The sequence below is a fragment of the Diorhabda sublineata genome, chromosome 5, assembly GCF_026230105.1.
Source record: "Diorhabda sublineata isolate icDioSubl1.1 chromosome 5, icDioSubl1.1, whole genome shotgun sequence".
Taxonomy (NCBI): Eukaryota; Metazoa; Arthropoda; class Insecta; order Coleoptera; family Chrysomelidae; genus Diorhabda; species Diorhabda sublineata.
In genome coordinates this window covers 20,064,021-20,086,035 of record NC_079478.1, presented here as the reverse complement: position 1 = coordinate 20,086,035, position 22,015 = coordinate 20,064,021, and the positions used below count along the sequence as shown (strand labels likewise).

At 30.7% G+C, this 22,015-nt stretch overlaps 3 protein-coding genes across 7 annotated transcripts in view; 1 reads left to right on the top strand and 2 right to left on the bottom strand.

Moving 5' to 3' along the window:
- The window catches only part of LOC130443984 (protein timeless), a 30,304-nt gene that overhangs the window by 4,534 nt on the left and 3,755 nt on the right, over positions 1–22,015 (top strand). For 2 of the 4 annotated variants that reach the window (XM_056778924.1, XM_056778923.1), the window contains exons 1-11: positions 6–166; positions 12,079–12,183; positions 12,311–12,514; positions 12,630–12,985; positions 13,056–13,325; positions 13,386–13,538; positions 13,716–14,029; positions 14,148–14,508; positions 14,564–14,850; positions 14,908–15,106; positions 21,415–21,548. In XM_056778924.1, coding sequence (XP_056634902.1) covers positions 12,096–12,183; positions 12,311–12,514; positions 12,630–12,985; positions 13,056–13,325; positions 13,386–13,538; positions 13,716–14,029; positions 14,148–14,508; positions 14,564–14,850; positions 14,908–15,106; positions 21,415–21,548 — 2,366 coding nt within the window. In that variant the 5' untranslated portion in view covers positions 6–166; positions 12,079–12,095. Of the gene's footprint in view, positions 1–5; positions 167–10,741; positions 10,970–12,078; positions 12,184–12,310; positions 12,515–12,629; positions 12,986–13,055; positions 13,326–13,385; positions 13,539–13,715; positions 14,030–14,147; positions 14,509–14,563; positions 14,851–14,907; positions 15,107–21,414; positions 21,549–22,015 lie in introns of those variants that run through there. The other 2 variants (XM_056778922.1, XM_056778920.1) reach the window with 2 other exon arrangements.
- LOC130443985 (inositol polyphosphate 1-phosphatase) lies at positions 829–3,184 on the bottom strand. Of its 2 annotated transcripts, XM_056778925.1 has the most exons (7): positions 3,046–3,087; positions 2,933–3,003; positions 2,342–2,542; positions 1,958–2,225; positions 1,678–1,843; positions 1,331–1,527; positions 829–1,099 (listed from the first exon to the last, which is right to left on the bottom strand). In XM_056778925.1, the coding sequence occupies exons 3-7, from the start codon at positions 2,540–2,542 to the stop codon at positions 864–866; spliced, it is 1,068 nt and encodes a 355-aa protein (XP_056634903.1). In that variant the 5' UTR covers positions 2,933–3,003; positions 3,046–3,087; the 3' UTR covers positions 829–863. The 2 variants fall into 2 exon arrangements, with proteins under 2 accessions (XP_056634903.1, XP_056634904.1); XM_056778926.1 differs by having other exon boundaries at positions 2,342–2,448; positions 2,933–3,184.
- LOC130444458 (uncharacterized) lies at positions 3,287–8,701 on the bottom strand. Its single transcript, XM_056779582.1, has 17 exons — positions 8,503–8,701; positions 8,233–8,447; positions 7,877–8,175; positions 7,512–7,799; positions 6,252–6,455; positions 5,970–6,088; positions 5,658–5,840; positions 5,353–5,584; positions 4,876–5,062; positions 4,734–4,816; positions 4,641–4,674; positions 4,459–4,567; positions 4,199–4,368; positions 3,921–4,137; positions 3,742–3,863; positions 3,486–3,679; positions 3,287–3,407 (listed from the first exon to the last, which is right to left on the bottom strand). The coding sequence occupies exons 1-17, from the start codon at positions 8,699–8,701 to the stop codon at positions 3,386–3,388; spliced, it is 2,877 nt and encodes a 958-aa protein (XP_056635560.1). The 3' UTR covers positions 3,287–3,385.

Here is a 22,015-nt window from a genome sequence, read left to right as displayed (position 1 = left end):
ATTCCATTTTTAATGATATTCTTTCGAAAAAAAGTTCTAAACGATGCAAATAAGATATTCTATTTGCGAAGTGTTTTTATTTAGCGGTCGTTATACTTTTATTTCGGCAAAAACGACGTTTAAAAATCATGAAATTTCTGTCGTGTTCGTATACTAATAACCAGTCGTAAGTTATTAATGTAATATTTATAATTATAGATTTAACTTAATATATTGTTCGAACAGTTTTTCTCGTTAGAGTATTATAAATTCAGATATAGTTTGATAGTTAAAACCTAACCTAACTTGAATCTAATGGAATTATATTTTGTTAACGTATATTCAACTTTTAATTTTATACATATTTTAACTCTGGATTGATAATATCAATAAACAAAAATTTTCGTGGAAATAATTAGACTGTGGTGTCTGTTTCATCTTTTATTTAATTTAAAATGCTTTTATTTAACACATTCTATTTGGAACAACCCTAACCTCTCTTAAATTATTCTCGAAAAAACATTCTGTCAAAGTTCTTATTGCTGCTAGTTAGACAACTAGACATTATACAGAACTGATTATTAGATACGTTTTATTTTCCAAACACAGAGAGAATTTGAAATTAATTTTATCATGTAGTATCTTTCTATCTTCTCTACGACACATAAATTGCAATAAACTAACGAATCTATCGTTTTTTGAAAGGTTTTTCATTAAATTGCTAAAAATTATTTGCATTCATGTGTAATGTTTTATTATCCAGATAATGTATCATCTACCGACTAGGTCTTTTTAACTATACTGTTTATTCATTCATTTTTAATATGTAACAAAAATAAAACAAAAATATTTTATGTAAAACTATGTTTATTAAGAAAAAATATTTACAACTTTAGAATGCCAACAATTTCATTTAATATATTATCGTCTTGGTACACTATAATTCCGTTTAAGTTACATGTACTTTCTTCAATAAAATAATGAATACTCTCGATTTTTTCTTTAGATATATCAACGTAATTTACAATGTCGCCACCTATCGATTTAAGAATAGCATGTGGAGCACAAGTATCCCATTTAAAAGTGGTGCCTTTCGTTAAAATATAAGCATCGGCCAAACCTATAAAATCAAGGAAAAAATGTAGTAAATGTTATTAAAGAAAATGAAATTAGGTATTGGCCAAAATAATGTAGTATGCTACATCGAAAAACGCCATCTATACTTTCAACAGCAAACCAAACACTCTACAATCTCATGATATTGTAGTTAACTACAAATTAATTTAAAGACTTCAGGTATTCAAGTATAGATTTAATGAACAATTTTAAATAAGATTGAATATTTGTTTACCTAAAATAACAGTTAAAATTTTATATCCAGCTCCCGAGGCTTGGATTAAATTAAAACCATGATTTTCTAATTTTTCTTTAATGCCTTTTTCTTCACTGCTACTTATACAAATGGTGTTTGTTCGGGTGGGCTTTTTGAGTGTACTTTTGTATTTGAAATTAGGTATGGAGACGCCCCAAATACATTGCTGTGAAAACCTGAAAAAAAACCTATTATCCTTATTCTTCTTAAAAACTCGATAATATTAATTATGGTATAGCTCATGAAAGACTGAAACATTGACATTTAAGACATTAATATTTAACTTATTTGTATTTTTTTTTTAGTTTAAGTTTAGTTTAGCTTACTGAGAATCTTCTTTATCTAAAAATGGTCTATTGATAACACCCATAACTGGAACTCCTGTATTTTTATTAAATACTCCTATCAATATTGTAACACACTTAAGTCCATTTAGATGTACATTATTTATACATTTTCCAGCACCACCGTGAACATACTCCCCGGTACAATCTGTAACGTATTGATTGTATCACTAAAATCTTAACAACTCCAATAAATTGATTAATTAATCAACGTTAAATCATTGTACAAATAATATTTTTTTTCTGTTTGACAAATATTTACCTATCGGATCTATCCATATTCCCAATTCGTTAAATTTCACGTCAAATGGCTCGTGAGGTACGTCAGTATTGATATCTTCTATATTCAAGTGTTTATGTACCTCTCCAGCCAAAAGTCTTGCAGCGATATGATCACCGTTTAACACTATTTCTAAAAGGTTTGAAGTTTCTTCTTCATTGTGCTTAATTTCCACACATATTTTTTCTCCAAGTTTATTTTTAAAAATGTTAGTTTCTTCTCCTCTTATATTAGGAGCTAGCTCTTCAAACTGAAATTATAAAATTTTATATAAATATGTATTTATATATGATATCTATTTTTAATATATGAAAAGTTTGGTGTAAACTTATCTAAACAATTATAACCATATTTGATTAGTCTTACTTGTTTTCCAATGTCATGTTTAACCATTTCTTGTATGAGAACATCGGCAAGAGTTTTGAAATCTTCAACAAATCGAGGATTAGCTTCGGCCGTCTTCTTTTTTTGTACTAAAAGATCAAAAAGATGTTCATCTTTACGGCATACCCTAGCAACGTTCGCTGCTTTTTCTGATACAACAATTAATGCTTTCAGCAAGTCCATCTGAATTAAAAAAAAATATTGTGTAATAACATGTGTATTAATATTTTATCGAGTTTGATAAAAACGTTTAGCTGGAAATCCGGAAATGTTTAATCCTCTGATAACCCCCTCTGAAAAATTGTTTCAATGTTCTCGATAGTTTCAATTAAAAAGATTTTATACATACTATGAAAAATTGTAAACAATTGAATGTTTAGCTTAAATACTTGCCATTTATTTTATAATTAGACAAGAAACGAATCTCGAGTCATAACCTTATACATTCTAAAATGTTTATTTTAGATTTAAGGGGTATAATAATACAGTATATTTCAAAAATTAAGTATGTATTATCTTTATCAATTGAAAGAAATCGTGTTTCATTAAATCAAAGTAAAACTTGTTGCCTACCTTCACGTATTATTATCCACTGAAAACTCAAAAAAAAAAGTTTTGTTATCACTTAACTGCATAATACAAATGACGTACGTTCCTCAATTATATCGTTAATTTCATTACAAAATAATTCCGGCGAGTCGTATAAGTGAGCGAAAGGAAGCTTTAACTTTATTGATTTTATATCAAGACCAGTCTTTTCGCTCGAATCTGGAAATTAGGTTCATAATATGCGGAATTCGCTTTCATCAAGGTCTCTCTCCACACGCTTGCGTTGTTTTTCTAAATATTTTCAACAACCCATATAGAACGTTTATAAACAGAGGAAATGTTTATTATCTGCGTCATACACATGTATAATATTATGTTCAAGTTGATAGTTACGAGGGAATTTAAAGAATTTATTTTTTTCGTTTCTTTTATACAAATATGTCGATTTAGTTGGATTAGTTTTATAAATTAAGTTCTTCAATCAATTTGTACCTCGTCACTGAAACATTTTAATAATATAAATATTTAGAATAATAATCGTATTCCACGTTCTCTTTCTATTGATAATTTCACTTACTATATCGTTGTGAACGGATTTTGATGCAAATTCATTTTTTGTACTCTGTTTTTCACTATCGGCTGATAACGAGGATGGTTTTCAAATGAATCGGGCCCAATTTGCCATTTCTTGACGATGTGCATGTTTTCTGTTAAAACCTTGGCAATATCTTTTAAAATTGATATGCACTCATCCGGACTGTCTGTGAATATCTAATTTAAAAGAAATTTTACTTCAATTATATTATAATACCTACTGATTATTATGAACTCACCACACAATGAAACAATCCAGGATTTTGATAATGTAATTCTAAAAGTTTTTTCCTAAGATTTATAACGTACTTGAAAAACGAAGATAATTTTTCATTTTTGAATGTATCATATCTCTCTGAGACTATAATAAAAAACGGTATAAAAAATTCTATTTTCTCACCTGCAGTAATAAACTTACGCGAAGTATAAACAGTTTTTGAAGATCTGCTTTTATCGAGCACTTCCATTTTAGTAGAACTTAAAGCACTCAATAGAGGAATCTCATCAAACCGAGCTTCAAGGTTTGTAAAAATATGGGTATTGCTGACGCTTCTTAAGTGACCTCTTTGAAATGAGTGATTGGAAATCTTTCCATCGGGCTGGTTCAACCAGTTGAAAGACACAAATTTATCTTTCTTGAAATAGAACAAATAGCTGTAGTTTTATTATTATTATTAGTAAAGCAAAAAAACATACACAAATGGTTTTAGTTCCTTGCTTCATTATCGATTGATTGTTATCATTTTTTGATTCAATTTCTGGCATAAAACCGGCATTGGAACAATATTCAGTGTTGTCGTAATCGCTTTTTGTATACTTCTTCAATGATCCTCCAGTATCATAAAAATTTTTGTATCTTGAATCATCTTTAATAGATAATTATCACTTTATAATCAATTTAATTATAATAATTGGATTTTCATTGGGTAAAACACCGTATAAACGGTAAGAATTACCTGTTAGATTTTTTTTTAATTCCAATGATTTCGATTCTTTCCCATTTTCGTCCAAACTTTTTTCGTATATTAATTTTTTCGTGTATTCTACCTCTATCGGTTCAATTTGCTTGGTATAATATTTATTATTATTATTAACTATATTATTTAGAATTTATTATTATTTTATTGAAAGAACTTACCAATTTTACGGAAGCTACCTTCGAAGTTGAAAGTCTAGGAAATAATTGATGATAATATTAAATTAAAAATAGTTACACTTTTTTAATTATCACCTCTGCGACCCCGTATCTAACGGACACGATTTTAGCGAAGTCTGTGAATGTGATGGTTTAAAAATAAACTTTGATGGATCATCCTACAAGAATGTTTGATAGATACCAGTTATAAATTTTAAAACTACAATCTTTTACTTACAAGTTCATCATTGTAATTACTAATTTGTGAATATTTACTAGTATCTGATTCCTCGAGAGAATCTGACTCATCGATTATAAAAGATGAATCATTTGAAAAATCGTTATCTTCGCCTTCATTATCTTTATCAACTTGATAGATTCTAGCTACTGGATGTGTAGAGGTAAACATTCCATCGTTCATGTTGCTGAAAATAATAATTTTTGAATATTAATTCTCATAACTATCTATTATCATCTGTCTATTTTGGCATTTTTTTCCATTTTTTGTTAGAATGTCGACAGTTTCCATTTTCAACTCTATATACAACGTTTGTCTTAATATGGGTCATAATATCCTGGTACAAAAATTTTCTTTTTACGTGAACTTACGCTCATCATCAAAGCCAAATATCTGTTTCTAAACTAATTTATTTAAACTATTTTATATCCAAAATACAATAACTAACAAAAAAAATAGCTTGAATCAGAAACAAACTTTTGTTTTTCAGTATCGGGATTTAATGACCCACGTATCCAGTACCTATAACGTTCTTGAGATTGATCGAAAGAATATTTATCTCTGACCCATTGCAAATGTAGTTTTTCATCTCTGGGAAGCGCTAAAACAATTTCTGGATTTATACCGGCCATCTTTAACACAAGTGCGGTTTCCAAATCAGAGAAAAACACCAAAATCGAATTTCTGCCTTTCGTAAGTTCTTGATGAGCTTTAAATAAATATATAGATATTAAATTCTGATAAGGTATTGAATTATTTCAAAAAGCTAATGTTATACTTACTTATACCGTAAAGGTATCCGTTAAATTCTGAAATCGAAAGAAACTCTGCTTTCTTTAGCATGTCTATGAATTTTAAATTATCCACAAAGTAATAGTCTATGCCAAATTTTTCATCTTTTCGTTTGGGTTTCGTCGTATAGCTGACCCCCAATTGGAGTCTGAAATATTTAAAAATATTTTCCCCTTTATTTTACCAAATTAAATTAGATACGGATTAATAATTCACAAAGAAATACAGTGCAGTCCAAAATGATTATTTTATTTGGAATTAATTACGGGTCTGAAAATTTTAATATCTTTGTACTCACAAACTGCTCTCAGCTACAAAATTCATAACTACGTCTCGTTTTCCGGAACCTGGCGGGCCTATAATCATTATCACATTCGGATGAGGTTGGTCAAAAGGGCACACGTGGGCGCCGGTGTTAGGTCTAAAACGATCAACGAAGGAATTACGAATATAAATTGATAATATTTACTAATTAAACTAGTTTATAAGAATTCAAATAGTACAAAATATATAAATTCTAATCTAGCATTCAAATGTTAATGAATTTTTTTAATGGATTCAATATTATAGTAATAATATATGACCTTTTGAGTTGTTCTAGAAGTAAAAGTTGAGATCTCTTTACATGAGGTGGATAAAGAAGACTAATATCTTGCATTGTGGACGCATTAACTCTATCCTCAGCTGTAACTTTTCCTTCGTTCAAATACTGCAGCTTTTTGAAAGTTCTAAGACACATGGATTTGTAATGAGACATTGATGCTATTGGATTATCCAGTAGGTTTAAACTGGAAAAAACCAATGATCGTTTTTAATTAGTTCATTTCGTTTTTAATTATCAAATTCTATCATCATCATACCCATACAGGAAGCCCCAGAGTTGACAAAGGGGCCAAGCATGGGCCAGTCCTGGAAAGCCAACCTGGCGTGGGCCAGGCTACTTAACTCAGCTTCGGCCATACCAATGATTACCCAAGCTTGGGCCAAGCCTGGGTACCCAGCCTTGGCCATTTATTGCCAACTCAGGCTCGGGCCAAGGTTGATTGACCCAGCCTTGGCCATACTAATGATTACCCAAACTTGGGCCAAGCCTGGATATTCCAGTCTGGGCCATTCGTGGACAACCTAGGCTTCGAGCAAGGTAGAACCAATTCTGGTTAACCCAGCCTTGACCATTCATTGGGGACCCAAGCTTCGGCTGTTCAGTCACATACGGCGTGGTTCGAGTGTTTTCGCCCGTCGGCAGCCATACTTTTTTTTTATTATGGGTCTGATCAATTCGATATCTAGTTTGTTCAGTGTGTGTGTTTCTTATCACACATTTTTTATTATTTATTACTATTAAAAGTAACCATGACTCATGCGTATGTTCGAGTTCAAAGATGGCGTGCATTGAATAGAGAAAAAAAAAGACTAACTCAATTGTGAACGCGCAAAGCTTAAATAATTTAAGTGTGAACATCAGCTCTGTGAGTGAGGTTAACGATAGTGATACAGACTTGTGCAATTTACAAGCGTTTAATATTTTTATTTAACTAATTGAAGAAATGAAGAAAAAGTTATGTAATGAATAAGGTATTTAATCTTGGCCCAGTCCTGGCAGTTAAGGTTGTCCCAGCCCTGGCATTTAAGCATGTCTTGGTGACCAAGCTTGGCGTTATCGTTATCACTCCAGAGTTTTACCAAGACTGGGCCATAGAGTTCTACATGGTTGGGCCAAGCTTGGGTTCTTGGAACTTTCCTCTATGGGTAACCACGAATAAGTATTTCAACTATCTGACTTGATTTGCGGATTCTGCGTAAAGAATTTGTTCGAAAGTCAATTTACAAAGAGCAAAACCTACCTTTTCAGGTATCGTAAGTCCTTCAAATAGAACAGTTCTAAAAATTGTGAAATTTCATTGTTGGTCATAATAACATTTTCAAGCATGTAATTTTGACGTAAAAATTGTAGAGACGTCAGTTTATTAAAAGATAAATCTACTGTACGTAATCTTTCTAACTTATGAAAAGCTTCGGCACGATACAAACATATGTTGTTGTATTTGATTAATAAAGTATCGATATTCGAATTGTTCAAATTTTCCAGCATCCTTATTTTATTTTTGGATAGGTCCAAATATATTAAATACCTGAAATTTAAACTTCTTAAACATTATAAGCAAATATAGACACCAAGAATAGAGGATTAAAAATGGGTAATACATACTTTAGACCGTCCAATCCTCTAATTTCATGTATATTATTATTAGACATATTAAGATGTACTATTGACCAAAAATTTGCCAAATTAGGGATAGTTACAATGTTATTACCAGTATAATCTACTGTAGTCAAATATAATGGTGGTGTAAAATCGAATGCATTCTCTATACTGTTGAAAGATGCATCCAAATATTGTAAGTAAGGCATTTCACTCAAAGCGTTTAAGCTTGTTAAACAATTATGAGAAATATTCAAATACTGAATATAGTGATATGGCCTTAAGGCTGAAATATCGATTAAACCCTAAAAAGATAGATACGAATAATGTTGTAAAGAGAAAAACTGTTTAAGAATGTTTACCTTGCCTTCTAATTTACATTTGCAGAATGCGTATTTTAAGTCGTATGGTGACTTTTCTATATAGGATAGAGAAGTAGAAATGATTCTTTTCGACAGATTTCCTTGCCTTTCTTCCTCTGTAAAATCCCTAATGTCTCTATAACGTGAGATTCTTGTGAAGGGTCTTTTACTATCGGCCCACGCATGTTTCTCGAATCTATTTACACCCCAATAACCTAAGAAAAGGTGAAATTTGGACGTATGTTTTAGTAGCGTTACGTAATAGTTTACCGCATAAAACACGATTTTCAAATAAAGCTGGTTCTTCTTCATCCGAAGAAAATTCCGAGTCAGCGTAGGTGGTCTCTTCAAGGCTGTTTTTCTCTTCTACATCATCTGGTTTAGAATCAAGTTTCGAACTGGTTATTTCAGTTTCTAAATAATTCATCATAGATATATTCACATTCGGTTGAATGCCTTTACATTGCATGGTGAACATAATTATGTTTCTTCGATTATGTATTTCAAGGAAAGTTATTTGCTTGTCAAGAATATTTGACTTGTTAGTTTTGTCAAATAATAAACTTTATTAGATATGCGAAAACAAAGACCAACGAAGTGAAAAAGGAATCAATTGCAACTGATTGAAATATATGAAATTTCAATTATTCAATCAATTATGTTCAATTTCGACAGATAATTAAATATTTCTTGTATTTCTATCTAACCGTCATTACAAGAATTGCGTCAATTCTTAAGATAAAAGAAATCACTTTTTGCGCTTGCGAATCGCCGAACATGTGGTGGAAATTCACATGCTTAACGGGAAAACGAAAGCACGTTTATATCGCACGTGCATTAATAGCGGCAACGAGTTTTCTTTATCAAATACGGAGTGATGTTCTCTCTTAATGGATGTATTGGTGTTGTCTGTCTATTAATTTGAGTTTTCCATTTATTTTTATTAAACTTCTTCTTTTTTCAATACGTTTTGATAGAATGTTTGATGTTAGTCGAAAGTGTCTTAGCACTGTGTTTTATTTAATATAATATTGTAGATTGTTGGATTTTTGTGTAGTAAGGTTAGTATTTTGTTTACCTATTACATTTAAGTTTTGTCCAATTCTTGTTTTCAAAACTCGTCTCCTCACCTTATTATTAGGTACCTACTATTCAACGCAGTCACATTCGTGTGATATATTTTAGTTCAACAGTTAAACTTAACAGTCTACATAACATAAATGTTTATTGTTTTATTTTTCTAAAATATGTCAATTCGATTGACATGTATTTTGAATTGATTATAAATGGTTAAAATATCAGCTTTTGATATATTTCGCTCGATCAAAAAGAAAATATTTAAACGAGAATTCGTAGAATCTAAGAAATCTTCAGACATATCTAATTGGAGGCGTCGACAAGAAAACGGTATTTCAAGAAAACTTGCCTTAAAAATTGATATAATAAGATCTTTGAAGGTGATTAAAAAGGATCTGAAGAAATCGCATTTTATTCTGAAAACGAAAAGAAATTCTGCAAGATATTATGCAGAACATATATGGAATTGGAAATTTTTAATAAAATTACCAAAAAAGTATATTTTATCAGCTTTTAGAAATATAATTTATTTATCTGTCACAAGTATGAACAGATATGAGGTTTGTGTTTTTACACATCTTACTTCTGAATACGCTGATATTTTACCTCTTGGTTCTACGAAAAATTTTAAAAATTATATAATTGAATGCTTAAAATCAACGCAAACAGTTTATATACTGAAGTTAGTATTGGAAAAGTGGTTGGACATAATGCCTCTTTTATTACAATTACAAAAATATACCACATGGTACGAATTAATAAATAAGCAAGCTTTTTTACTAAATTCTGAAGATTTATTCGAAATATATTTATATATACATGGACATGTCAAATAAAACGTTTCTGCAACAGTACAGACGGTTAAAATTGAAGTGACTATTTTTTTTATAATTGCGAAATATGTAATGTGGCGCAAGCCAGTAAAATAAATTATAACTGCATAATAAAAATAGTGTGTTTTCAAGACACTTCTATAGATTAATTTTTATTAAATAAATATGCGTCCAATCTAATTGAAAAAAATAGCACTATTGACGTTTTTACGTAACTGACTACTACATAAAAACCGTTGACATAATATTCACGAGATATTCTTTCCAAAGAAACCAATTTACGAAAATGAACGTAGGTGGAAACCAGTGGAATTGACAGCCGAGGAAAAAACATTGATTATACAGATCATGAACAATAGAATTTTTCAAACATTTGTAGGACTTTTCTTTATTAAAATGACGCATATTGAATAGCGAAAACATTATATTATGGTAGATCTTTTTTGGTATTGATTAATAGATAGTCGACTATATTTTTAATAAATATATTTTTCTGTGATAACGGTTCTTTTGATACATAATTACGTTATATATAAAGAATGTAAACATTGTGAAATAAAAAGGAGTAACAATATAACGTTAGACTTGCATAACATTGTCCCGTTAATATAACGGTACTACATAAAATATTGAACGAAAGTGCTTTTGAAGAATCAAGGACGACTCGATTATATCAAGATTATTTGCAAATCTTCTATACTACTTCGTTTATTAAACTGAATTGGTGAGACAAATGAATATAAGGTGTGAAGTTACTATATTTAAATGTAAGGTACTGTTGTTGATATAATAGGTTAAAAAGTTATACATCTACGGATTAGCAGAAGGTGAATATTTTAGAATAAAAACCATCGACCACAAGTATTATCAACGGAAGAGTTTATTTTTAGAAATTTAGAATAAGGTTTATGATTCGAAGACGTGATGTGATCAATTACAAAGCTTCTTTACAAAATAGAAAATAGAATGTTGAATGATGAAAATCGAGCTTTCGAATATTTATATTACACTGTTGTCGAAGACTTTCTTTGAAATCACATATTTCTTAATAACTTATACATAATTAATAGTCGAAATAAACAAACCGACATATTTGGAGTGTAATTCTAAAAATGGGATTGTTTACGATTAGTTTATATAAATGAATAAACTTAAACACGATTTTACATTCATATTTTTTCATTAATGAGAAAATAATAAGTAACTAATTTTATTTATATTGAATATATATCCATATAAACTCAATAAATAGTGATGATATAAATTCCTGTATCTGTGCTATGAATTTAAATGTATTCTGAGATATATTGCAAACACCATCATCATTCATCAAAATTGCTAGTCTCTCCTGATAAATATTCCTGCTAATAAAACTCTTCTATTGGTTAATACATTTGGTAATTATACATTTTCGCGGTCACCTGGTTTTTTGGCTCTAGAAAATCGAAAAACGGATGGATTTTAATGATCTTGGTATCAAAATGTTCCATTTTACGGCGGATTTATAAAAAAAAATACGAAAATTAAAAAAAATAGATATTTTTTACAGTTTTATGACTTTAAATGCAAAAAAAATTACTTTATACATATAATCCTTCGTAACTGTTTTTGACGTCGTGGAATCAAGTTCGTATATTTTTTTTCACAATTTACATAAAAAATGAATATTTTGAAAAAAAAAAATTCATAAAAGTTAATTTCATGAAACTGTAAAAAATATTTATTTTTTTTTAATTTTCGTATTTTTTTATAAATCCGCCGTAAAATGGAACATTTTGAGACCAAGATCATTAAAATCCATCCATTTTTCGATTTTCTAGAGCCAAAAAACCAGGTGACCGTGAAAGTGTATAATTACCATACATTTTCCCAATTTCCCATTTTAAAATTTGTCTATAAAGTGTAATTTGTATCATGATTATCAATTATGCTTCAGAGTCACAAAGGAGAATTATGGCTAATTCTAATCCAATACACAACACGTTTTCTTCATTATTAGTTCAAAGTGGAGACGACGTTTGCGTCAACGAAGATTGTTTAGGTAAATATATTATTTTAGAAAGTATTTTTTATAATTAATCTTCATATCGAAATCGATCGTAAATTTTTTATTTTTCAAATATTATATTCGCTCTTCAGTTGATATATATATATAATGGGTTGTTTAGTTATTTTAGAGGAAATCTCAAGAAAATTAGATGCTGAGGATAGCACTTTGAGAACATTTCGAAGAGCAATTGGTTTTGGTGAAAATATCAAGAAAAATTTAATGCCACTACTTCTACTTGTTAAAGATGACAGCAAAATTAGTGATGCGTCTAAAATTATTGATACAACTATTAAAATTTTGGTGAATCTCACTATTCCAGTAGGTAAGGTTTTGTATTTAATTGTTAGAGTTTATGAAGAGCTAAAACTTTTGAAGAGAAAATTGAAGATAAAATCTTTCCTATAGTACAAGAATAAAAAGTGTCTCATTTTTTTCAGAATATCTCCTTTCTCATGAAGCAATGTCAAGTACAGACGTTGGAAATCATACAATGTTCGAACTGAAAAAATTATTAACTTCGAGTAAAGAAGTTTTTACGGAAAGCAAAAACACTAAAGCTGTAGTGGATCACATGAAATTCATAGTCGAATCAGATTCTCATTTAGATTTGGAACAATGTGACAATATAAACAATTGTTTACTTTTGTTGAGGAATATTCTACATATTCCCGAATACAAATCACCGCCAACTAGCGGTTTCTGCTACACTAGTATGCAGAATCAGATCATGTGGAACTTATTCACCCAAAGTATTGATAAGATTATCATTTTTCTAATATCCTCTTCACAAAAGGTATGAAACGAACCGCCTCATTTCGTCTATAGCCAATTAAAATATGAAGTATTTTTTATAACTATTTCAGGGTTACTGGGGCATTACCCTAGTCCAACTAATAGCGTTAATGTACAAAGATCAGCACGTTGGTACTCTCCAAAAACTACTAAATCTGTGGTTGGAAGCTTCTTACAGCGATAGTTCTGAAGATAATGAAAGCAATACTTCACCACCCGATCAAGGTAGCGATGATTCTTCGCCGGTAATTACTTCGGATCCTACATCAGATTCTAGCGATAATGGTGGGAACGATCGAAATAAATCAACTAATAACAGCAACAATAACAATAGCAGCAGGGTCGGTACACATCAATTATGAAATAATATTTTAATATTATATTGATAAAAACAATTTCAGGCGATAATAGAAAGAACTAAGAGTAATCCAACGGAAGCTGTGAGATCTGCACAAAACAGAACTAAAAGCTTGAATGCGATGAAAAGGAATAAAAGTACTGAAACAGAAACTAGTACGAGCAGTGGAGTGTCTTCGATGGGACATAGCATGGAGGTAAAAAAGCATTTTCATAATTTCTTTCTTAATCCCCTTAAAAAAATCGTTATAGAGATTAAAAATTCAACAGAAACATTTAGATTCTATTCATAGAACAATCAAAGAACACCAACTATATCAATTTATATAAATATTTTGTATTTGTGCTCTAATTACACACTTATTTTATTTTAGTCTAATGATATCGTGATTTCCGCTATCCCATTACATTTATCTGGTCAAAATTTTTCCAAAAGACCCACTTCGATCTGCCAATCTAATCAAAGCGAAATATCTGATTGCGGTTACGTAACTCAAGTTGAAAATCAAGAATCTATATCGACGTCCAGTAACGAAGATGACCAACCGACACATCAAAAACCAGTACATCAAAAGCCGCCAACTTTTCAAAAAACACGATACCATACTAATAAAAGCAGATCAAGTACCACTTTGGATAAAAAAGAATTGAGGAGGAAGAAGCTCGTGAAGAGAAGAAAAACTAATATGTAAGTGTAATTTCCGAATACAATTTTTACAATATTCTTGATTAATGTAAATTAATTTAATTTAATTAATGTAATGTAATTAACGAAAGGGAAATAATAAAAAAAATCTTGTCTTCAGAATAAATATGAAGGGCTTAATCCACCATCTTCCAACTGACGAAGATATAGCGAATATATTGAAAGAATTTACGGTTGATTTCCTTTTAAAAGGATACGGGACCTTGGTAAACAACTTGTATACTGAACTTCTATCAAATGTTCACATCCATATTGATACTTCACATTTCTTCTGGTTAGTGACATATTTCTTAAAATTTGCCGTACAATTAGAAATAGATCCGGAACATATCAGTCCAGTCTTGAGTTACGACATTTTGTCATATTTGGTGTTTCAAGGGATATGGATTTGCGAGGAATTAGAAATTAGTTGCGCTACACCAAATTTGGACTTGAGACCCTGTCTTCGAAGACTTCATTTGGTAAACAAATAATATTGATTAATTTGAATAGCTTTTATCTTTTGTATTTGTTTAGGTTGTCACGGCGATCAGAGAATTTCTTCAAGGAGTAGAAGCATATCAAAAAATGATACATTTAAGCGACACTGATAAAGATAATTTGGGTAAATTGCAATCTCAAATAGTGAAGGTGCAAGATTTGAAAATGTTATTTGTATTATTATTGAGAAGGTACAATGTGAACATGCAAAGCAAACAGTATTTGCAGGATCTTATTTTAACTAATCATAATTTTTGTTTATTTTTGGATAATTCTTGTACTACACAAGAACACCATTCTAATATGGTGGAACATTTAAAAAAGTATGTTGTTATATCAACTATAAGAGAGTTTTTTTTCTTAAATTAATTTATTTTTAGTTTTGGAACGGTTGAAATTATGCGACAATATGGATTGCTGTTGGAAAATTTCAAAGAAAATGGAGAATTCATAAACAATTGCATTTTTACTATGATGCACCATATCGGTGGTGATCTCAATAATATAGAAACGTTATTTCAACCAAGCATTCTCAAAACGTTTTCCCAAATATGGGAGACCGATTATGAACTTTGTGATGTGAGTAGTATTAAAATTTCGCTTATATTCAATTTACGTTTTAATTTTCTTTTCTCAATTCTGAATTATTCTTGTATGAGGTCGGGAATGACTGATAGTCCATTCAAAATAGACATTCGACTTAGGCAAAATTCACATAGAGCTGAAAATTGACAGAGACGTTAAATACATCATTATAAATGAAATGTCAAAAGTCCCCTTCGATCCTACTTCTGCAAAAAATTTTATTCAAGGTCAAAAGTACAAAATTAAGGTTTTTTCCATTTTTCTCGAAAACAGTAAATATTATCGTGAAAGTAGGTCAGACAAAAGTTGTAGATCATACAATTTTCTACAAAAATGGTTCTGTCATTTATTCTCTTACGACTCACCATTCGTGAGATATCGCGGTTTTAATAATTAGAAAATTCATATTTTACATAATATGCACACATTTCCGCACCACCTATGAGGTAATGTACTTGGCGCATTTTTTTGGAAGTATGTTTGTTCGTAATATAGGCTTTTCTGATATAACTGAACTTTTTGGAGTAATAATTTTAATGATCCTCATGATGTGAAGCGTATTATGACCGTCTAAAGTATATACATCTATATATCAGCATAATGTCTGCAACATACTGAATAAATGTGCCAGTTTTTGGTGGCAAATTATGCGGTAGACGATGCAGAATTGCTGCTGCCTCATACATTACAGTATCATTGTATGATGCACACAATCCGAAAGACGAAAAAATTTATATAAGACGTTTCGATCCAAATCGTCGATGAAAAAAAAACTGATAAACCCAATTGCAATCTTGATTTGAAAGACCTAGGCCGAACAGCAGTCATTATACAGTGGCTGATAGTTGTACATATTAATTTCAAATGATCTAATTTAAATGGTCGAATTTTTAAAATTACTTAATCCAAAAAATAAGTCAAGGACTCCGGAATATCGCTGTTAAACATTCGACTCGGCGGGGGATAATTATCATTATCAATCGCTATAGATTGAATATCCTCTCGAATGATTGCTGCAGCAGCTTTTAATATTCTGAATCGTTCTTCGTTTTTATTTTGTTTTTTATTTTCATACCAAGCTTTATTAAGAATATCGTACTGATTATCAATAAAATAGATAATTGTTAAACTACCTTTCTTCTCAGTTATAATAATTTTAACACCATACTTTAACTTTAATCTTCTTTTAATTGTTTTATTATCTATAGTTGGATTTTTGCCGATATATTTTAATTCTTGTAATGAAAATTGACAATCATTATTTTCAATGTACTGAAATATTTCCTCCATCGCCAAGTTTACTGACTCATCTTCGGGCCGACCGCGACTTTATATCCCGTAGTAGGCATCAGAAAGATATTATAACAGTTATGGTGGTACTTAGCTTCAGCAACAACTACTCAATGCGGGCAATAATAGCTTTTGCTACGTCATCAGAACGAGTCCGAGCTACCTTTAAAATGGAATCTTTAAATTCCAGTGTAGATACGTTATAAATTTTACGACGAACATTTTCCGCTTTCTTCTTTTCAGCTTCTTAATTTGCTTTGTCGCCGCAAAATAAACAATATCTTTTAGAGTTGAAATCTGGCTCACTTACTAGTGCTCTAGTATGAGGTGGACTTATCGTAGATGTACTACCTTGTTCTGTCTCTTAGCTGCAACAATACTACTTTTGCACGTGGACTGTCACAGATTGCTTGTCTTTCAAGTATTTAAACAAATTATCATTCCTTTCAACACTTGTATGAATCAAAGTCTTCATTCCACGATCAACAACAACAACAACTTCACTTTCTTTCAAAGGTTTCTAACAAATGAAACAAACTTCTGACATTTTGTTTCAATGATATTTTAAAATCTTCATTTAATGTATATGTTACAGGAAAAGTGGATTTTCCAGTAAGAGTTGACTCTTCCTAGGTAAAGTCGACTCTTACTGGACTTTTTAGTAAAAGTTGATTAAAAGGAAAAAGTGATAAATTTTTAATAACCTTTACTAGATAGAGTTGACTTGACCTATGGAAAATATACTCTTACTGCATTGAGTTAGTAAAAGTTGACTTTTTGCAAGGGGAAAACCGATTTGGCCTTGGTAAAGTCGACTCTTACGGATATTTTCAGGAAAAGTTGAATAAATGGAAACAGTGATATTGTAATCAACAAGAAAGTCAGAGTTGACTATATCTAATAAAATTATACTCTTACTACCTTGAATTATTGAAAGTTGACTTCCCAATAAATAAATAAAAAAAAACAAATAAAAAAGTAAAACTCCAAATTAACAATTTTATTGGACAATGTTTATTATTTATTACAACAAGGTAAATATCTGTGACACTTTGAGTTGCAGAGTACATCTTTCTTTTTACACATGCACTTATTAGATATGCATTTAGTGTGGCAAGAGCATTTGACAAATCCTTGTCCACTTCCAAGCGATTGTGAAGTTGCAACAGTCCTCAAAGCAATAATTTTATCCATAATTTTCATTAATAATGTTTGTGGGACATTTACTGAATTGAGACCTGAAAAATATAAAAATTTAATATTGGGGAGAGAAACGAGAATCAGAGAGAAAGAGAAAATTACCTTGAAGAAAGCTACTTCAGAATTTCATTTCTTGTTCCGATTCGATAGAATCCATCATCGTCGACCTCCAGTATTATGCCAAGGATAGATCGAGAATCTCCTCTTCCGCGGTGATGTTCTTTTTGCTAGTGGCGGATGAATCCGATCGGAGCTTTTTTTCATGGGTTTAGCTTGCTGTTCTAGACAGTGAAACGCTTCATTTCTCTGCTTCGTGATGGACTCTGTAGACTTGTCCAGGTCAGTGAGAATATAATTACCATCATCCACAAGCCAATTTTCACCACTTGATAAATTTTGGTTTGGTCCAATGATATTAGTATTTCCATTCCCGTTACATTCTGCTTCGTTTTCTTTTTGTTGCTGCTCCTGTATTTGATTAAAAGCATATTGAAGATCCTCTTCTGTTTCTAAATTTGTCCTTATCTCAGTAGATAGTTTTGAAGTGAATAAGCCATGTCTCGGGGGGCAACCGAACATTGTCTCGTACGGAGACCTTTTTATCCCACTATGCAATGCAGTGTTTTTCATAAATTGAATAAACTTTAAGCCTTCACTCCATTTTGCTGTTATCATATTCTCTACGTCTTGGTTGGCTCTCTCAACACAACCTTGACATTGACTATGTCGCGGTTTGCCATGCACCATTTTGAAGTTTGGCCGTACTAATAAAGTAAAAATATCAATGATGTTTTCACATACTTCGTTTGCAGTCTTTGATTTCAGTGGCCTTAGCACAACAAACTCTGTTAAATGATCCTGGTACACCATTATCAATTTGAAATCTTTATCGGGTTGCGACTGGAAATCAATCAAATCCACTTGACATCGAGAATTCATTCAATCAATTTTTGAATACAAGGTTTGCACAAGCTTAAAAATAGTAAAATGTCCTTTGTAGTTACATTTTGTAATTTTCCTTTCAATTGCTCAATCATGCGATCTCTTCCTCCATGTCCAGTGGATATGTGCGCCTCGTTTAGAACTCCAAACAGCTCTTTATCAAAAACATAATATTTTAAGTTTTCTTGGTCTTTGACAGAGTGAATTTGTTTTGTAATACCGCTAACTTCAATAATATCATATCGCCTTAAAAACCTAAGATCATTGCTTTCTTTTTTACTTATGACTTTTTCAATATAGCTGTCGTATTTCAATTTGGACAACACCAGTGAATTTACTTTGGAAGCCGAGCATTCTAGATTTAGCTTTTCTCGAAACACTTGTTCCTTGGAGTCTGGCATAATTATTACACTCTGAAAGTGATTATTCAAATTTAAAGACACACTGAAATTAATTGTAGTCCAGGAAACTAAGAGAAAAAGCATTTGTATTGAATTAATTGCAAGACTAGCAAGGCATCAATTTTTAAAAACATATCATGGAAACAGAAACAGTGAGTGATCTGGAAAAAAAGATTAAAAATGAAATAGTATCTATAAATGGATCATTCGATACTTGGGAAACATTTCAAACTTGAACAAATAACACTCCTGGAATCTATAGATAACAAAATATTACTTTTCCGGTTTATCTTTGCCTTGAGCGGCATCTAAACTATGAATGAAAGATTCTGCCTCGGTTTTTGGCTGTCCAATTAGCGTAAGATCGCTCAAATTCGGAGAATCACGACACACATTAGGTAGATAACTTTACAACTTTAAACTACTTCGTTTACTGGGCTATTATTGAAGTTTTATAATAAACTGCAACTAATTATTGAAATGTGAACACTTACTGAATCCTTGGTCGCTGTTGTTAATAGCATCAAATAGACACGTGAACGGGAAGATAACGGTAAAGACAGTAAACAACTATAGTATGGCCTCAAGTTTATTTAAAATTCCGTTAAACCAACCCTCGAACCTATCTGAGTTCATCTCCTCATGATAGTCACCCGTTTTCTTGGATTGAAACAAACAAAAAGGCACAAACATGAGTGAGTCATGAACTCAACAAGAATTTGTAAAAGGCATATACAATTATGGTAAAGCGATGCGCATTTGAATGTGACGTGCTTCCTGAAGTCACGCCAACAGCCAGGCGGAAGATTTGAAACTACCAAAATGTTTTGCAAAATAAGAACTAGTTCTCGCAGCTGTTACATGAACGACCTTGATAAATCAGAAGAATAATTTTCCCCGAAGATAGTGAAAGATCGTGATGTGAAGGTATTTTTAGGGATGGAAATGATCTAACCGTAATTGTTGACCACCGGATGATCACATTCCATTGTCATTGTAACTCTTGTCGTCTTAGCATTTTATTGGTGGAATTTAAAAACAGTGCCACTTTTATCCAATATGTAAACATTATAGTCTTGGAATATTTTTTTACCCACACTAATCAAAAGATTGCAACTACAATAAAAACAATAACTTGGTTGCAATGAGGAAAATCGCTCCAGTTTTTATAAATAATAAATATTTATTATGCTTTGTAACCTCAGATGCATTTTGTCAAAATTCTAAAAGTATTAAAGCAATGACGCGTTTAGAAATGATTGTTCTTCAGATTGAATAACGTAAATAGACAGTTTAAATTTAGTTCCATGAATATCACAGCCACTTTTAACAATAAAATTTATTTTAAAATAGAGGATAGTCAATGTATAACATAACTATAATACCACATATTAAAGAATAATAAAAATTAAAGTACATGTTTAACATGCGCTATTATACAGTCACATAATTCTTACTGTAAAAGCGCATGTTAGAAATGTAGTTTAATTTTTAATTTTTTCAAAGTAAATAAATAACATAATAAAACAAAAGCTTAAAATAATTATTAATATAAAATTTTTAGAATATAATAATAATAATAATGAATTAATGTAACGTGCAGCTGTGTGAACTTGACTTTCTCAGACATTGCTTCAGCCAATACGAATCGTTATAAAAGGTACCACTAGCATCCCATGAGCCGATCACGCGTTTTTATCGCTCTCACTACCGACCGGCCAGATTATAGAGCTGGAATAAACATAAACAAAACAAAGATATGCGCGCGCAGTTATATGAGAAGAGCAACATCTCGGAATAAACTTTTACTAAACCACAGTAGGTATAGTTAACTCTTCCTAGGTAAAGTTGATCTGTTTATTCTCATCCAACTTTTACTGAAACTTTTAGTAAGAGGTAACTTTCTCCTATGCAGAGTCAACTCTCCCTAACAATCTACCTTTCCTGTAACATATACAAGTTTTATTGTGTAAGTAACACAAACCAATAGTTTCTTATTTTCATTTATATTTAACGTCCGGTGATGTATACAGGCTGCATTTTAGTGCATTATGTAAAATATGAATTTTCTAATGATTAAAACCGCGATATCTCACGAATGTTGAGTCGTAAGAGAAAAAGTGACTGGACCATTTTTGTAAAGAATTGTATGATCTACAACTTTTGTCTGACCTACTTTCACGATAATATTTACTGTTTTCGAGAAAAATGGAAAAAACCTATAATTTTGTACTTTTGACCTTGAATAAAATTTTTTGCAGAAGTAGGATCGAATGTATTTAACGTCTCTGTCAATTCTCAGCTCTATGCGAATTTTGGCTAAGTTATGACTTATTTTTGTCTATTTTAACTGGATTATGAAAATTTTCGAAATAAGCCGAACTAATCTAAGAAAAATTAATCACCTATTTAGAACATCATGATAGTATTAGTAGAAGAATGATTATTTATTAATACTTTTATATTTAGGATTGGTCTGATCTTATAGAATACGTAATACATAAATTTATTAATATTTCTGGAACGCATTGCATTGATAATAATCCATCGTCCATAGATTTTAACGGAAATCTCGCTACGAAGACAAATGAAAAAGTTCCCGAGTGAGTATAGTTTTTTTTAACAAATTTCACCGAAAAGTAAATTTCGTTTTAGGTACAGAAAAACACTAATTTTTTTACTAATTAATTAACAATGTACCTTCCTACAGCTTGTGGACTAACGGTAATAGTTTGTTTCACGATTGCTACACTAGGATCCAACGCTTTGATATATACATCAGTTTTGGTTTAGTATTTGACACTTTTCATGCTTGTAATTTAATTAAGACATTCCATCGGCTATAACAAAATAAAACAAAAACAATAATTGTGAAACAACTATGTATTTTCAAAGGAACTTCTCTTCCATGCTTTACTTTTTATTATTACTTCTATTGTAATTCGTTTAAGTAAAGTTTATCTAAAAGTTCTGCTAGACTTTATTCGTTTGATGTGGAATTTCACAAATTTTCTTCCGATTCGATAGGTATCACGTTTTACACTAAAGCATTATCGACCAAATAATTTAT

What these genes read in the sequence shown, in the direction of transcription:
- LOC130444458 (XM_056779582.1), bottom strand. Translation starts at nt 8,701, where the DNA reads ATGCAATGTAAAGGCATTCAACCGAATGTGAATATATCTATGATGAAT. An exon ending in TTAGATACGGGGTCGCAGAG is followed by an intron (nt 4,675 to 4,733) that starts GTGATAATTAAA and finishes ATTATTTCCTAG; the next exon opens with ACTTTCAACTTCGAAGGTAG. An exon ending in AGGTAGCTTCCGTAAAATTG is followed by an intron (nt 4,568 to 4,640) that starts GTAAGTTCTTTC and finishes TATTATACCAAG; the next exon opens with CAAATTGAACCGATAGAGGT.
- LOC130443985 (XM_056778925.1), bottom strand. Translation starts at nt 2,542, where the DNA reads ATGGACTTGCTGAAAGCATTAATTGTTGTATCAGAAAAAGCAGCGAAC. An exon ending in AACATGACATTGGAAAACAA is followed by an intron (nt 2,226 to 2,341) that starts GTAAGACTAATC and finishes TTATAATTTCAG; the next exon opens with TTTGAAGAGCTAGCTCCTAA. An exon ending in AATTTTAACTGTTATTTTAG is followed by an intron (nt 1,100 to 1,330) that starts GTAAACAAATAT and finishes TTGATTTTATAG; the next exon opens with GTTTGGCCGATGCTTATATT.